Source organism: Gopherus evgoodei, chromosome 3 (genome assembly GCF_007399415.2).
Source record: "Gopherus evgoodei ecotype Sinaloan lineage chromosome 3, rGopEvg1_v1.p, whole genome shotgun sequence".
Classification (NCBI taxonomy): domain Eukaryota; kingdom Metazoa; phylum Chordata; order Testudines; family Testudinidae; genus Gopherus; species Gopherus evgoodei.
Genome location: NC_044324.1, coordinates 160,832,714 through 160,847,262, shown reverse-complemented (window position 1 = coordinate 160,847,262; position 14,549 = coordinate 160,832,714). Strand labels below are relative to the sequence as shown.

The window sequence follows — 14,549 nt, the reverse complement described above, 5'->3', positions numbered from 1 at the left end:
ACTCCTCACAGCGCACAGTCACCCTGTGGAACAGGTTGAGTGCATGTTGTGAAAGCTAATGCTATAATGGGAGTTTAAAAAGAATTTGATAAGCTCATAGGAGGCTAGGTCCATCGCTGGCTGTTAGGTGGTCATGGGCACAACCCCATGTTCTGGATGGCGCCAGCCTGTTCTTTTTACAGTGAGCACTGAATCCCAGTGCAGGCTGGTACAGGCGGCACTGTCCTGAGCTTTACCCCCATGTTCCCATCATACCTCAGTACTGCCTGGAGGCAATCTCTGCCCCTGAGGGGATCGCTTTGGCTGCAAGGGTGCTAAAGCTAGTGAGTGGGGGTGACAGGCAATCTTTTGGCCTGACTGTGACTGCTTCTGACTCATGAGCTTGCTGGCGCTGGCAAGCCCTAAGCAGCTTGTGCTAGGGGCCTGAAGGAGCCACTCCTGGAGCTGGGAGGCAGCAGGGGGCTGTTCCTGAAGCCTGCACCGAGGGAGACACCAGCAACTGTGTAAGTTGTGTTATGCAGTGACAGATTAACGCATGGGACCATGTGGCCTGTGCCCAGGGGCCCTGGCCAACGGCGGGTCCTGGATGTGGGGGCCCCAAATCTTGTGTCCAGGGCCCCAATAAAATTAAATCTGCTTCTACTCAGCACCCTGATACCTCACTTTGCTCCCCCCACTGATCATGCCCTCAAATCCCACCCACAGCCCCCTGCTGCCCTGCTCTACCCCCCCCCGGGGCCTTCGCTGCTCCACTCTGCCCAACCCCCCAGTCCCCTGCTGCTCCACTCTGCCCCCCACATGCCCCTCAAACCCCCCAGCCCCGTGCTGCTCCACTCTGCCCCTCACATGCCCCTCAACCCCCCCAGCCCCGTGCTGCTCCACTCTGCCCCCCACATGCCCCTCAACCCCGCTGCCCCGCCCTTTCCCCTGCCCTCGGGGCCCCTCCCGGCCGCCGGGCGGCGCTGTGGGGAGCGGCGCGGCTGCGCTCTCGGCCGAGCTGCGCGGTTCCCGTCTCTGCAGCCGCCGGCGCCGCACGCCGAACTGGACTGAGCCGCAGCGGGGAGCTCATGGGCGCGCGGGGCGGCCGCGGAGCCGCGGGCACTGGCCGCAGGTGGGGCTCCGGGGGGAGCTTGGATCCCGCCGGCCGCAGCGCTGGCTCCGCGCCCGGGGCCCTGCTGGGGAGCGGCCGGCGCCGGCAGGAGCCCCCCTTGCAGAACGGGGCTGGGGGGCAGCCGGGCTCTAGCCCGGGGTCGGGGGCAGGCTCCCCGGTGAGTGCCCCCGATCGGCTGCTGTGGGAGGCGGGATGTAGCGGGGACCGGGCTGTGCGGCTGCAGGGTGCTGGGCAGACCCAAGCCCCTCGCGGAGCGGGGCGATCAGCCTGAGTCTGCCCCGCTGGGGTCCCGGCTGGCCCCCTCCCAGCACGTCCCGGTGGGGGAGGGATCGGGACCCGAGCGCTGCTTCCTGCCCCGGGCACAAATAGGTGGTTGGGAAGCTGCCCGAGGCAGGGCTGGCACTTGCCTGGAGTAACCGGTGAATAGATTAGCCCATGCTGGCCCCTTCCCTGAGCCACGTCCTGGCCCAACCCTGAATTGGGGAAGTGGGCAGTACGGACTTGCTGGTGATGAGATCTCCGTTTGTGGCCGTGGTGGGAACAGCGCAGGACATCTGCCTCTGGCCGGCAGGGTCCTTGTGGCCGTGTGTGCCGAGGATGAGACCTTTATTAGAAACAGTCCCTAAGGAGGGTCTTGGCTTTGGGGCAGAGCCCCCCGAGGCAGGTGGCATTGAGCCAGTGAAGAGGTTTCTCACTGGAAGTTGCCTGTGGTCACTCTGGGGTGTGCAGTGTAGGTACTGTGCTTTCTAAGGGTGCTTGGTGTCTGCAGGGTCTGGATCTCACAGGGCAAATTGGCCAATGGCACCAGTATGCTGAATCAGTGATTCTTAACCGGGGGTCTGGGCCCCCTTGGGAGGCCGCAAGCAGATTTCAGGGAGTCCGCCAAGCATGGCCAGCATTAGACTCGCTAGGACCCTCGGCAGAAAGCCAAAGTCTCCCTGTGCAGGACTGCAGCCTGGGGCCCCAAGCCCCACTGCCCGAGGCTAAAACCGAAGCCTGAGCAACTTAGCTTCGCAATGCCCCCTGTGGTGTGGGGCCCTGGGCAGTGACCCTGCTTGCTATCCATTAATGCTAGTCTTGGCTTTTGTATGCAGAAAACCAGTTGTTGTGGCAGAGGTGAGCCCTGAAGTTTGTAGAGCATGTTGGGGGCCTCAGAAAGGAAAAAGTTGAGAACTCCTATGCTGGAGGAAGGAGTAATTCAAGGGATCCTCCTGAGAATGGCTCCTCTGGTGGTATGTGACACCTAGATCAGGACTGACTGGAGCTAGATTTCCCTGGGCTCAGCCATCAGTCAGACCTTAGGCCTCGTCCAGACTAGGGGAGGAAAATCGATCTTAGATACGCAACTTCAGCTACGTGAATAACGTAGCTGAAGTCGAATATCTAAGATCGAATTACTCACCCGTCCAGACGGCGCGGGATCGATGTCCGCGGCTCTCCGTGTCGATTCCAGAACTCCGTTCGGGTTGATGGAGTTCCGGAATCGATGTAAGCGCACTCAGGGATCGATATCTAGACTAGACGCGATATATCGATCCCCGAGCAATTGATTTTAACCCGCTGATACGGTGGGGTAGTCTGGACGTGGGCTTAGTCTCCAAGCTTTTCCCTCCTCCTAGGGTGTTTTCCAGGGTCTCCCAGGTCTGATCACTGCAGAGGGGCAGCTCTTTTCAAAAGAGCTCAGCATGCTCATTTGTGGCCAAATGGTCAAGTGCTCAGCTCCCACTGAGGCATCAGAGTCAGGAGCATATTTTCTGTAGCACTCCATTCCCACTGTGATGCTCATGGCCTGATTTTCTATAAGGCACTGAGCTCTTTTGGAAAATCTGGCCCTAATAGATAAATCAAAAAGACAGAACGCTGGTAACCTGTTAGTTTGAGGGTGGGGGAGCCTCCCCCCCCCAAAAAAAAACCTTTGAAGCAAGAAATGTTCCCCCCAGATCAGAGTGCCCCCTCACAGGCCAGACAAATCCAAGGCCTCCTGGAGCCAGACCCTTCCCTTGTTGACTGAGTGATGTTCACACCCTTTGTTCCACTACTGCAGGAGTGTCCTGCTGGTAATACTCTGCACAGGGAGCTAGATAAGGTCTGCCAAGTTCACCGGGGCCATGAAGGCTGCTGAGGGAGAGACTTGTTGCAGCCCATGCGTCCCCCTCACTCCAGGCTCCATGCTGCTGTCAGATCAGGCACTGTCAAGGTCAGTCTGCTGTAGGAATCCTGGGGCTATGGCTCATCCATTGGGTGGGATGGGAACTCCCACTGGGTGCAGATGAACGTAGCCAGTCATATGATCCCCCACTCCCCAAAGAATTGAAGAAAAGTCACTGCAATGGTACTGACATTTGGTTTGGCCTCTTTAAATAGGCACCAGCAGCTGTGTCAGGCATGGGGTGGTCAGGAGTGAGGGGCATGGGTGGAGCTGCATGTGGAGAGCCCAGCGTGGGGATAGCAGGAGGCTGTGGGTCAGGATTATGGGGCACTGGCTGAGCTGGGGGTGGGGGGAACCCAGGGCTGGAACAGCAGGGTGGGGACTGCAGGTTGTGACCAAGGAGCAGCAGAGCTGTGTGAGGAAACCATGGGGCTGGGGGATTTGTTTGTTCTAAGAGTTCCTCTCTCCCCTTCCCAGTGGTCTTAGAGTTGAGCTAGGTTAGGTGGGTTTTACTCTGCACTGAGGGGTCTTTCCTGACTCCTAGTCCAGGGCCCAAGTGCTGAGGTGCCTGAAAGGCTAAGTTAGAAACTCCAGGGGAAGGGGAGGGTCAGGGGCCCTGTCCCGCCCTGGCTCTGGGATTGCGCGTCAGAAAGCTGCCCCTTCTCTGGGAAGGGGAACAGTAGCTAAGTTTGTCTTCCCAATTTCTTGGCCGCTCTGTGGGCCTGAGCCTATGAAAGCTCCTTTCATGCCTGGTGAGTGCTGCTGAGCTCTGACTCTGTGGTGCTACCTGTAACACTAGCCACCCTGTTGGAGAGGGGAGGGACCTGGTGCGTGGAACTGTCTGGCGGGGTCTGCTAGCTGCAGGGATAGAGCGAGCCATTGTCCGGCTGCACCCTCCCCTTTGCTGTGGGCCTGGGATACCAGAGCTATTACTCCTCCCACGGGGGCTTGGATTGGGCCAGGGACATACCAGCAGACACCACCCAACAACCAAACTGTTTGTCACTCACCCTCTCTGAAATCTCCCCAGCCCTAGGGATTATCAGTGGTAGAGGTTGTCCTTAGCGCTTTCCCCAGCTGACCCCTCCTGCTATCCTCAGCACAGGTGCTGGTCCAAGTATCAGGTGAGAGAGATATACCCTGTCTGCTAGCCCTGACCCCACTCCTGCAGTTTAAATCTAACCTCAGTGAAGCAAGGGGCACTTCTCCTGCTAGCCCCACGGCCATTGTGATCAATGAGGATTTAATTCTGAATGAGGACAATTCAGACAAATCAGGTGGGGGTGTGTGTGTCGTTTCACCCCAGCTGCCTACCGTTGGGCTCAGGGGTTAATGTAGAAGAACCCCGTGTGTGTGTGTGTCCCTTGCTGCAGGAGATGCTAATGAGGGGAGCAGAGGTCGGATTTCTGTGGAATGGTGCTAAGTCAGTGATGCCCTCAGTGTTGCTAGCAAGAACCCAGCTTGCACAGAAATGTTCTCGGGCCCCTCTTCCTTAGGGACACCAGGGTTATCAGTGTTTCCCTGCTATGTCAGCACCCAGCTGTTGCAGCATGTGCTAATGCATGTGAACCAGGCAGCCCCAGAGAGGAGCAGCAGTTTGAACTTCTCTCTGGGCTGAGAGTTTCTGTATTGTTAGTCACACGAGGGAGGGAATTTTCTGCGCAAATTGTGGTGTCTCCCTTGACAAGGTCCTTAGAGTTTGGGTATCCCTTTCCCAAGGCTGTTTGGGGAAGAGAAATGCCCCCCAGGCCTTTCCCCGAGAGGGAAGGGAGGGGTTGTAGGTGGTGGGATGTCAAAGGCAGCTTTCTTTCCTGTCTTTAAGGCCCTGTTACTGATATAGACTGTAGGCTGCTATGGATTAAATTTATATCCATGATCCTCATAGCCCTGATACTGCAGGTTCCTCAATGGAAGCTCCCTAGAGGACCCATCAATGCACCTTTGTTATAATGAACACTTTACCTTTCTCTGGCCGTAAGTCTAACATCAGTACTGGGCAAATTAGTCAAAACAATAGTTAAGAATAAAATTGTCAGACACATAGAAAAACATAAACTATTAAGCAATAGTCAACATGGTTTCTGTAAAGGGAAATTATGTCTTACTAATCTATTAGAGTTCTTTGAAGGGGTCAACAAACATGTGGACAAGGGGGATCCAGTGGACATAGTGTACTTAGATTCCAAGATTCCTCACCAAAGGCTCTTACGTAAATTAAGCTGTCATGGGGTAAAAGGGAAGGTCCTTTCATGGATTGAGAACTGGTTAAAAGACAGGGAACAAAGGGTAGGAATTAATGGTAAATTCTCAGAATGGAGAGGGGTAACTAGTGGTGTTCCCCAAGGGTCAGTCCTAGGACCAATTCTATTCAATTTATTCATAAATGATCTGGAGAAAGGGATAAACAGTGAGGTGGCAAAGTTTGCAGATGATACTAAACTACTTCAGATAGTTAAGACCAAAGCAGATTGTGAAGAACTTCAAAAAGATCTTGCAAAACTAAGTGACTGGGCAACAAAATGGCAAATGATATTTAATGTGGATAAATGTAAAGTAATGCACATTGGAAAAAATAACCCCAACTATATACAATATGATGGGGGCTAATTTAGCTACAACGAGTCAGGAAAAAGATCTTGGTGTCATCGTGGATAGTTCTCTGAAGATGTCCACGCAGTGCGCAGAGGCAGTCAAAAAAGCAAACAGGATGTTAGGAATCATTAAACGGGATAGAGAAGAAGACTGAGAATATCTTATTGTCCTTATATAAATCCATGGTACGCCCACATCTCGAATGCTGTGTACAGATGTGGTCTCCTCACCTCAAAAAAGATATTCTAGGACTAGAAAAGGTTCAGAATAGGGCAACAAAAATGATTAGGGGTTTGGAGAGGGTCCCATATGAGGAAAGATTAGAGGCTAGGCCTCTTCAGCTTGGAAAAGAGGAGACTAAGGGGGGATATGATAGAGGTATACAAAATCATGAGTGATGTGGAGAAAGTGGATAAGGAAAAGTTATTTACTTATGCCCATAATACAAGAACTAGGAGTCACCAAATGAAATTAATAAGTAGCAGGTTTAAAACAAATAAAAGGAAGTTGTTCTTCACACAGCGCATAGTCAACTTGTGGAACTCCTTACCTGAGGAGGTGGTGAAGTCTGGGACTATAACAATGTTTAAAAGGGAACTGGATAAATTCATGGTGGCTAAGTCCATAAATGGCTATTAGCCAGGAAGGGTAAAGAATGGTGTCCCTAGCCTCTGTTCATCAGAGGATGGAGATGGATGGCAGGAGAGAGATCACTTGATCATTGCCTGTTAGCTTCACTCCCTCTGGGGCACCTGGCGTTGGCCACTGTCGGTAGACAGGTACTGGGCTAGATGGACCTTTGGTCTGACCCGGTATGGCTGTTCTTATGTTCTTATGTTCCATGAGAGGACCCTGCAGAACCTGAGACATTAATTCAGCCTTGCAGCCCCCATGGGAGGTTACTTTCATCATCCCTGTTTTACAACCAGGGAAACTGAGGTGTGAGCCAGGGAAGGGATTTGCCCAAGGCCACAGATTAAATCAGTAATTGACAGGAATAGAAGCCCGGGGTCCTGACCCCGCTCCGTGCCCTGATCTAACTTAGTAGGCAGCTCTGACCCAGTCTAATTGCTGTGGGCAGGTGTGTGTATAGGAAGTCGTTATTTTGGGGATGGAGTGACCCCAGTATCCGCTGACCCAGATCTTTACCTTGTGTGCAGGCCTTGTTCCTGTTCTTGTAATGTAATGCTGTCCCAGGATATGAGTTGGAGGTGAGGGTGATACTGGGCCTATCCCATGTGGGGGAGAACCCCAGTTGGTCCCTGTGGACCCCTACTATGTTAATGGTGGCAGATTGCTGGCTAAGGTGGTGTGATGTGAATGCTGGATACTGCCAAGGAGGGTGGTATTAAAATCCCCACCCCATATGCCTATGGGAAAGTTCCTGAGCCCAGATGCTCTCTCTGGTGTTGAGGATGAGCCTTGGAGATTGGAGAGTCTCAGCCCTAGTGAATGGCCTTGCATGTTCTAAGCTCTGTTTGTTTGGTCATCACCTTCCCCACCTCCCCTTGCTGCAGCAGGATGTGCAAGGGAGAGCTCCCAGCTGGGCCCTCCTCTGAGCCACAGCTGTTGTTTGTTTTACAGGAAGGTGCTGAAATAGGAGCTGCAGGGCGGGAGCTGCTACTTCCATTTCGTGGCTTTTCCCCCCTCCCCCCCTCCAAATAAAAATGAGGCTGAAGGTGAGACACCTGCCAGTGAGAGCCCCAAAGAGGAAACGCATTTGGAGCTGGTGTGTGTGTAAAGCCATGTCACTAGCACTATCCAAGACAGTCCGAGAGCCTGAACGTTCAGAGCTGCAAGTGCCCTGGCTCCTAAAACCCAAGCAAACAACATTCCTTTCTCTTGTGCCCTTGACCTCCAAGCACCCTGCACACCGGAGTTGCATCACCCACTCCCGAAACGTAGCCACCTCTAGGGGTGGATGCAACAACTGTTTGATAGTCTCACACCAGCACCCGATGAGAAGGGAGGAAAACTCCTGTACCCAGTTGAAACTAGTTTAGGGAGGCTGAATGGAATTTACCTGGGATACACTTCAAACCGCTGAGAAGTTTTCCCCTGTTCCCTGGTGACTTACACCAATGTTCCGTTTGCCTGAACTTTGATCACAGTGTCGTGTGTTGAAGGTGCACCTGGGTAACTCCCAAAGCAGGGAGAGGGGACTTTACCCCTCCAGCTTGCCTCTGATTTGGTGACTGGGAAGGTGGAAGGAATCCTGGTGTTGCTGGCTGGGCCAGTGGACCCCCTGCAGCTCACCGCCTGGATTCCCTTCTCTTGGCAGGTTGTGCCTGGCTGTCGTGCTGGCTGCTCTCCCCACCATGGCTGCCAGCGAAGTGGTATCGGCCGCCCTACAGGACTCATGGGGGGACTTCTGGCTCTTCCGTTTCTTCCTTAATGCTGCGGGCTATGCGAGCATCATGGTGCCAGGGTTTCTGCTCATCCAGTACTTCAAGAGAAAGAATTACCTGGAGACTGGTAAGAAGGGACCAATGCACCTCAGTTCCAACCTCCGTCCCCCTGGACTCACCTCTGACCCCTGCCAATGCACCTCAGTTCCAACCCCCAGCTCCTCTACCTCTCTGCTGTTCCAGCCCCTTGCAGAGCTCTCTCGCGGCTTCAGTGCCAGCTAGGGGCTACCTGGAGATGGCCAGATTCATCTAGCTCATCTCCACAGCTTTATCTCAACAGTGGCAGCTGTGGCTGTTTCCTGTTAGATATTCTGGAATCTGTTAGAGCAACCGGTATAGAGCACTGTGGGTAGTGCACAGAGCCCCTCAGATCTGCAAATGGGTGAGCTCTCAGCTCTGGGTGCCTGCCTGCTCTCTGTTCTCAGCTGGGAAAGGCCCTCTTGGCAAAGGGGGGTTGGGGGTGTGAGTGGGCCAATTGAAGGTGCTTTATAGATACAGCCCACAGAAAGCCCCAGGCTGTACCTTGCCACAGCCCAGACAGGTTGAGGAGTGGGTTAGCACTGGCAGAGGGGTTTGGGAGGGAAGAAAGCCTTCCTCTTGAGTTAACGTGACCTCCCTGGTTCTCTCAACCCTCCAGGCCGCGGTATTTGCTTCCCTGTCATCAAGTCGTGCGTCTTTGGCAGCGAGGCCAAGTCCGCACACCCAGATGACGTCTCCCTGGCAGCCCGGAATGAGACCATGGAGTCCTCGACGGCCCAGCAGATCCTCAAGCTGCTCTTCTGTGCCGCTGGCCTTCAGGTAGAGCCCTGACATGTTCATGGCCATCCTGCCTTGGGGAGGAGATGGAGCAATGACCTGGCGCAGGTTGCCAGTTGGTGGTCTCAAGAGACTGAGTCCCAGCATCCAGTGTTCTCATGGAGTTTTGCTTGGCAGCATTGCATGCTGGGACATGTAGTCTCTGTGGTGGACTCCTTTTTTGTGTGCTCCAGGCTGCTTGCCAGTGTGGCCCTTTGAGTGTCCTGGAGAGCCATTCAGCCAGCGTCTGGTGGGCTGGAAGCTATTGTCTGTCTGCTCTGTGCTCTCCGCACACCTGAATGGGTGAGCTACTGCCATTTAGAACTGGTTTTTGAATTTCGTTCTGCCCCCTCCCCCGTGTTTCATGCATCAGAGCACTAGACAGTTTAACCCGTGTTCTCATCTCGGGGGCTGGAATGTCCTAAACTCAGGCTCTGCCTGTAGGTAGATTTTATTGGGAAACTGAAAAAAATCTCTCCAGTGTTTTGAGTTCAGTTGAGGTGAATAGGAAACGGTGATCCTGCTTCTTTGAGTCACAGCTACAGGAAAAATGCCCGAAATGCCGCCTGAACAATGAGAGGAGGAACTGCCTCGTGGTGGAGGGACTGGATGGGGACTCAGGAGATCAGCGTTCAGTTGCTGGTTCCGTCACAGACTCGCTGTGTGATTTAGGGCAAGTCACTTTCTCTCTCTGTATGTCAGTTTCCCAGCGGTACAGTAGGAGGTAGCAGAATAACTCCATTATGTCTGTGAGGAGCTCCGATACTGTGGCAGCAGGGCCATGTAAGTACCTCGATGGACAGATGATAGTCCTCATGGAGGGCAGTTTCCTCTGGCTGGGTTTGCAATTAGAATTGGTTTTGATTTAAGAAACGACCTAGGAAACTAAATGCAAAAGCCCTGTGTTAATGCACCATCAAGGCTGCAGAGTAAAGAGCAGGAACTGCAGTATGAAGGTTTCACCGACATCAGGATCTTGGGCACATCTTTGCCATGTTGTCTATTCCTGTTTTTCTGGTTAAACGGGCAGCTTAATACAGAACTGTTTATCTTGTGAAGTGTATCCCATGAAGTGTACTAGGGCAGAGCTAATGTGATTGCTGGGACACTTGCTTTGCCACTTCCTGTATTTTTTGAGTTTGTGGCTGTGCACTCAAGAGCCAGAACAGGTTTTTCATTGAGTATTTCCAGCCTTAACTATAGGGGGAGCTGCCCTTGGGCGGAGAGTGTTCTCCAGATCTGTGCATAATGATCTGCTGCCCATTGATCCCTCTGCACACAGCTGGGCAGGAGGCAGGCTGACTTCTCCCCTGGCTCTCTGGTGGGGGCAGTGGGAGTGAGGATGAAGTGGCTGAGCAGGCCGGTTCACTGCTCCCCAGCTAGACGTGGTGGTGGCAGGCATCATCTCTTTGCTGGGTGCAAATAGAGAGATGCTCAGACAGGACTGTTCCTCCCTGCGTACGGTGGCTGCTGGCTGCCATCCCTACTCCTCACTCGTTCTCTGCTCTTTGTGCCTTGCAGGCTTCCTACCTGACATGGGGTGTCCTTCAGGAGCGGGTCATGACCCGGACATATGGGGCCACTGAGACAGATCCTGGTGAGAAGTTCAAAGATTCCCAGTTCCTGGTCTTCATGAACCGGATCCTGGCCTTCACCGTAGCTGGCCTGTACTGTGCCCTCACCAAGCAGCCCCGCCACGGTGCCCCCATGTACAAGTATTCCTTTGCCTCACTCTCCAACATCCTCAGTAGCTGGTGCCAATATGAGGCACTCAAGTACATCAGCTTTCCTACCCAGGTGCTGGCCAAGGCCTCCAAGGTGATCCCGGTCATGCTGATGGGCAAGCTGGTGTCACGCAAGAGCTACGAGTACTGGGAGTATCTGACAGCAGTGCTTATCTCAGTGGGGGTCAGCATGTTCCTGCTCTCCAGCGCCCCCACCAAGCACCTCTCCACCGTCACTACCTTCTCAGGAGTGGTCCTCCTGGCTGGCTACATCGTCTTCGACAGCTTCACCTCCAACTGGCAGGACGCTCTCTTCACCTACAAGATGTCTCCGGTGCAGATGATGTTTGGGGTGAATATCTTCTCCTGCCTCTTCACGATGGGCTCGCTGCTGGAGCAGGGCGCCCTGCTGGAGTCGGTCCACTTCATGGCCCGCCACTCCGAGTTCGCGGCCCACGCCGTGCTGCTGTCCATCTGCTCCGCCTTTGGCCAGCTCTTCATCTTTTACACCATCAATCAGTTTGGGGCAGCCGTCTTCACCATCATCATGACGCTGCGCCAGGCTTTTGCCATCCTGCTGTCCTGCCTCATCTATGGGCATGCCATCACCGTGGTGGGTGGGCTGGGCGTGGCCGTGGTCTTTATGGCTCTCTTCCTGCGTGTCTATGCCCGCAGCCGCATGAAGAAACGTAGCAAGAAGCTGCCTGCCAGCGAGGTCCCAGTGCAGAAGGTTTAGGGACCATGGGACAGACCATGCCCTCCTCCCCTCTCCCACTGCAGGGCACTTGCTTTATTTGTCTTCTCTTTGTGAACCTACTGAGGAGATGGGGAGAAACAATGACTCCCTTTGCCAACTGCTTTTCCTGGGCAAGGAGCTGGAGTGGGCTTGGAGGAAGTGAGGTGCTTTCCGGGCCTCCACTGCACCTTTCTCCTGTTGCCTTAATAGATCCGAGTATTTCAGTGCTCTGAGATCACCCCAGGAACGGAGCAGAGGGCAGGTCTAGTTCCCAGGAGTACAGCGGGGTTAACTCCTGCCCTCGCTCCATCTGATACTCGGAGCTTCTCTTGCAGATTATTTATGAACAAGGGAGCTTTATTCCCTGGCACTTTCTTGTCTCCAGCTTCACTCTCCCTTTCTTTCCTCACTACAGAGACGATAGTAAGGGAACGGCAAGAAAACACTATCATTTTTCTTTCCAAATATGTATGATTGAGAGGGGCGCTTCAGTCTCAGCCTGCCCCAGCAGCAGGTGGTGTAGGGAGCAGGGCAGGAGCGCTGGCTGGACGAGGGGGAGCTCTCAGCTACATCAGTCCCTGCCTTTCCCAACAGGAGGCGCTGTAGGGAACGGAGCAGGAGCATGGGGCCTCCCTAGCCACATCCCATTCCAAGGCTGGTAAAAGAGCTGCTGCATAGCAGTCTAGATTTGTGGCAGGTACCTCGTGAACAGTAGCCTTGTCCTTGCTGGCTTGGCAGGTCAGTGCACTACGCTGTCGCAGCTGGGACCTTCTCCATTTCTGTCTCCTGGCCTGGCACTTCTACTACATTCCATTTGCGTTTTGTGCTGCTTTTCCTTTCTTGTCACAGGTTTGAACTAGAACTTCCAGCATCCCCTAAGGGCGTTTTCTGCTCTCTGGCTTCGGGGATTTGTAATTGGCTCCTACCCTTTAGAAAAGCACAAAGATCCCCTTCCTGGGATATCCCTCCTTGTTCCTCCTTTTTCCTGCCAGCGGGAGGTGCCAGCGCCAGCCCACTCAGCAGCCTAGCTAGGGCTTTGTGGTACGCAGCAGTCCCGGAGACAGGACAAAGCCCAGCCCAGGTTCCTTTTCCCTGCACGTGTCTGCTTTAAATCCTGGATGCAGGTAGCCACTTGCCCTGGCTCCACCTCGGGAACCTGGGTTTGACCCAGTAACTGTTTTGTTTCCAATCAGACCAGGCCCCCCATCTGCTAGGGAAATGGTTTGGGTACTTTTAAAATGCAACTTGGTCTCTTTTTATTAAATTAAAAAGCTGCTGCAAACAGTGCCCCGGGGTGGAATGTTGGGGTCTGAATGCGCTTGGGGGAAGAGGGGAAGGCACTGCTCCCGGGAGCTCTCTGGCTAGGGCCGTTGTGGCTGAAGGGTGCACGCTGATTTTCTCACCACCTCCCCCTGGGGAGGCAGGGTAGCATTATTAGCCCCAGCCTATAAATGGGGGAACAGGCCCAGGGCGTTGCCTGAGGTCACCCAGGAATGGTGGGGTGGACCCAGGTATTGAACTCAGCTCCCCTGAGTTCTAGTCTAGGCCAGGGCCAGGTTCAGGGGTTTGGGGCTTGCACTGTGTTCCAGCCTGAGTCCTCTGCACATGCTGGCTGCTCTCTGTCCCTGTCTGTGTGGCTGCAAGGACAGCTGTTAGCTACCTGTGCCCTGAGTCTGGCTGCATAAATGTCTTGTTCTTGGGCAGTGGGCTCTGGTCAGCCTGCCTGTAGGTTCAGCCATGGCCTCTTCTAGCTCTGCCTTCCACTGCTGGGTAGGGGCCACTCTATGCCCAGCTGAGCGCCTGCCACCCAGAGTCTCCATTGCTGTAACAGGCCGTAAGGGAGTAAAGCCTTCATGGAGCTCTTTTCTGTGCCAAACCCCAGCTTCAGACCCTCCACCCTAGAGGAGGAGAAGGTGTAGGGAGCGTGGTCCGGCCTCCTGCTGTGGAGAGCAGTCAGTCAGGAGCCAGCAGGATGGGAAGCTCTTCAAAGAAGAGTCAGGGCCTAGCCTGCCTGCTAGGCTAACACTGTTCCATAAAGTGCTCAGATGACTCTGTTCACTTGTGGTCACCTGCTCTCAGAAAGGCTTGAGCAGCAAGAGGGGGTCAGAGCTGGGTGACAAGTATACTTAGCAACGGGGAGAGACTGAAAAATACAAGGCTGTTTTATTGGAGAGATGAAAAGCAAGGACATGAGTGGCCTATAGAAGGTAGGTTGGGCATTGCTCTTCAACCCTTGTCATAACACCAGAGCCAGGGGCTACTCTATGACAGTGAAAGCTGTCAAATTCAAAATGGATAAAAGGAGACACTCAGTGACTTAATCTGTGGAACTCACTGCCACAATATTCTACAGTGGCAAAGCACAGCAGAATTCAGAAGAGGAGACATTTGTATGGTTAATGAGAACTACCCCATTCAGACTGGTGGTTAGAAATAGAAAGGTTATAAACCCCCTGCTTCAGAGCATATGCTAACCACTGCCTGGTGACGTGTAGGGAGAAACTTCCCCTGTGATCACATTTTCTGGGTTTTTTGAACCTTCTTCCACTGAAGCATCTGGCACTGCCCCTTGTCAGAGACAGGAATCCAGTGTGAGAATGCCCCTATTTGTTAAGATACAACTTCCACTTTTTTCCTCAGCTGCCTCTGCCATGGTGCAGTTGTGCAAACTGGAGCATGTCCCCTGCAGTTGGTGGTAATAAATAGCCTGTCTGCAGCACCATGCACTGTCAGGGCAAGAGCAGCCACTGTAGAAATGACACCTCTTGGAGGGGGAGACTACCAACCTGTCCCCAGCTCAGTGCCCCCTTCCTAGGTGTTGGGAAACTGCAGGGCAGTGACAGAATGGTGGAGGGCAGGCTGGGTTACCCAGAACAGGGGAGGGATTAGGGCCAGGGGTAGTTTTGCCCCAGTTTGCCCACCTTGGCTTACCCCCTCCACTTTGCCCCTGGGGGAAAAAAAAGAGTGGGGGAAAGAATCCCAGTTTTGTTGAAAGGGGGAGGTGGTATGTTTTTGGAGTGGGTCTTTTTTTTGC

General features: G+C 53.8%; 1 protein-coding gene across 5 annotated transcripts; it reads left to right on the top strand.

Annotated features, from left to right (window-relative positions):
* The first annotated feature begins 1,035 nt into the window (after nucleotides 1-1,035).
* On the top strand, nucleotides 1,036-13,818 carry SLC35B2 (solute carrier family 35 member B2). 5 transcript variants are annotated; one of them, XM_030557226.1, is made up of 4 exons: nucleotides 1,036-1,111; nucleotides 8,134-8,327; nucleotides 8,898-9,058; nucleotides 10,577-13,818. In XM_030557226.1, exons 1-4 carry the CDS (start codon nucleotides 1,068-1,070, stop codon nucleotides 11,513-11,515), a joined length of 1,338 nt encoding a protein of 445 aa, XP_030413086.1. In that variant the 5' UTR covers nucleotides 1,036-1,067; the 3' UTR covers nucleotides 11,516-13,818. The 5 variants fall into 5 exon arrangements, with proteins under 5 accessions (XP_030413086.1, XP_030413088.1, XP_030413085.1 ...); XM_030557228.1 differs by lacking the exon at nucleotides 1,036-1,111 and adding an exon at nucleotides 1,248-1,268; XM_030557225.1 differs by lacking the exon at nucleotides 1,036-1,111 and adding an exon at nucleotides 3,189-3,308.
* The last annotated feature ends 731 nt before the right edge of the window (nucleotides 13,819-14,549 follow it).

What these genes read in the sequence shown, in the direction of transcription:
- SLC35B2 (XM_030557225.1), top strand. Translation starts at nt 3,220, where the DNA reads ATGAAGGCTGCTGAGGGAGAGACTTGTTGCAGCCCATGCGTCCCCCTC. An exon ending in AAAGAATTACCTGGAGACTG is followed by an intron (nt 8,328 to 8,897) that starts GTAAGAAGGGAC and finishes TCAACCCTCCAG; the next exon opens with GCCGCGGTATTTGCTTCCCT. An exon ending in TCTGTGCCGCTGGCCTTCAG is followed by an intron (nt 9,059 to 10,576) that starts GTAGAGCCCTGA and finishes TGTGCCTTGCAG; the next exon opens with GCTTCCTACCTGACATGGGG.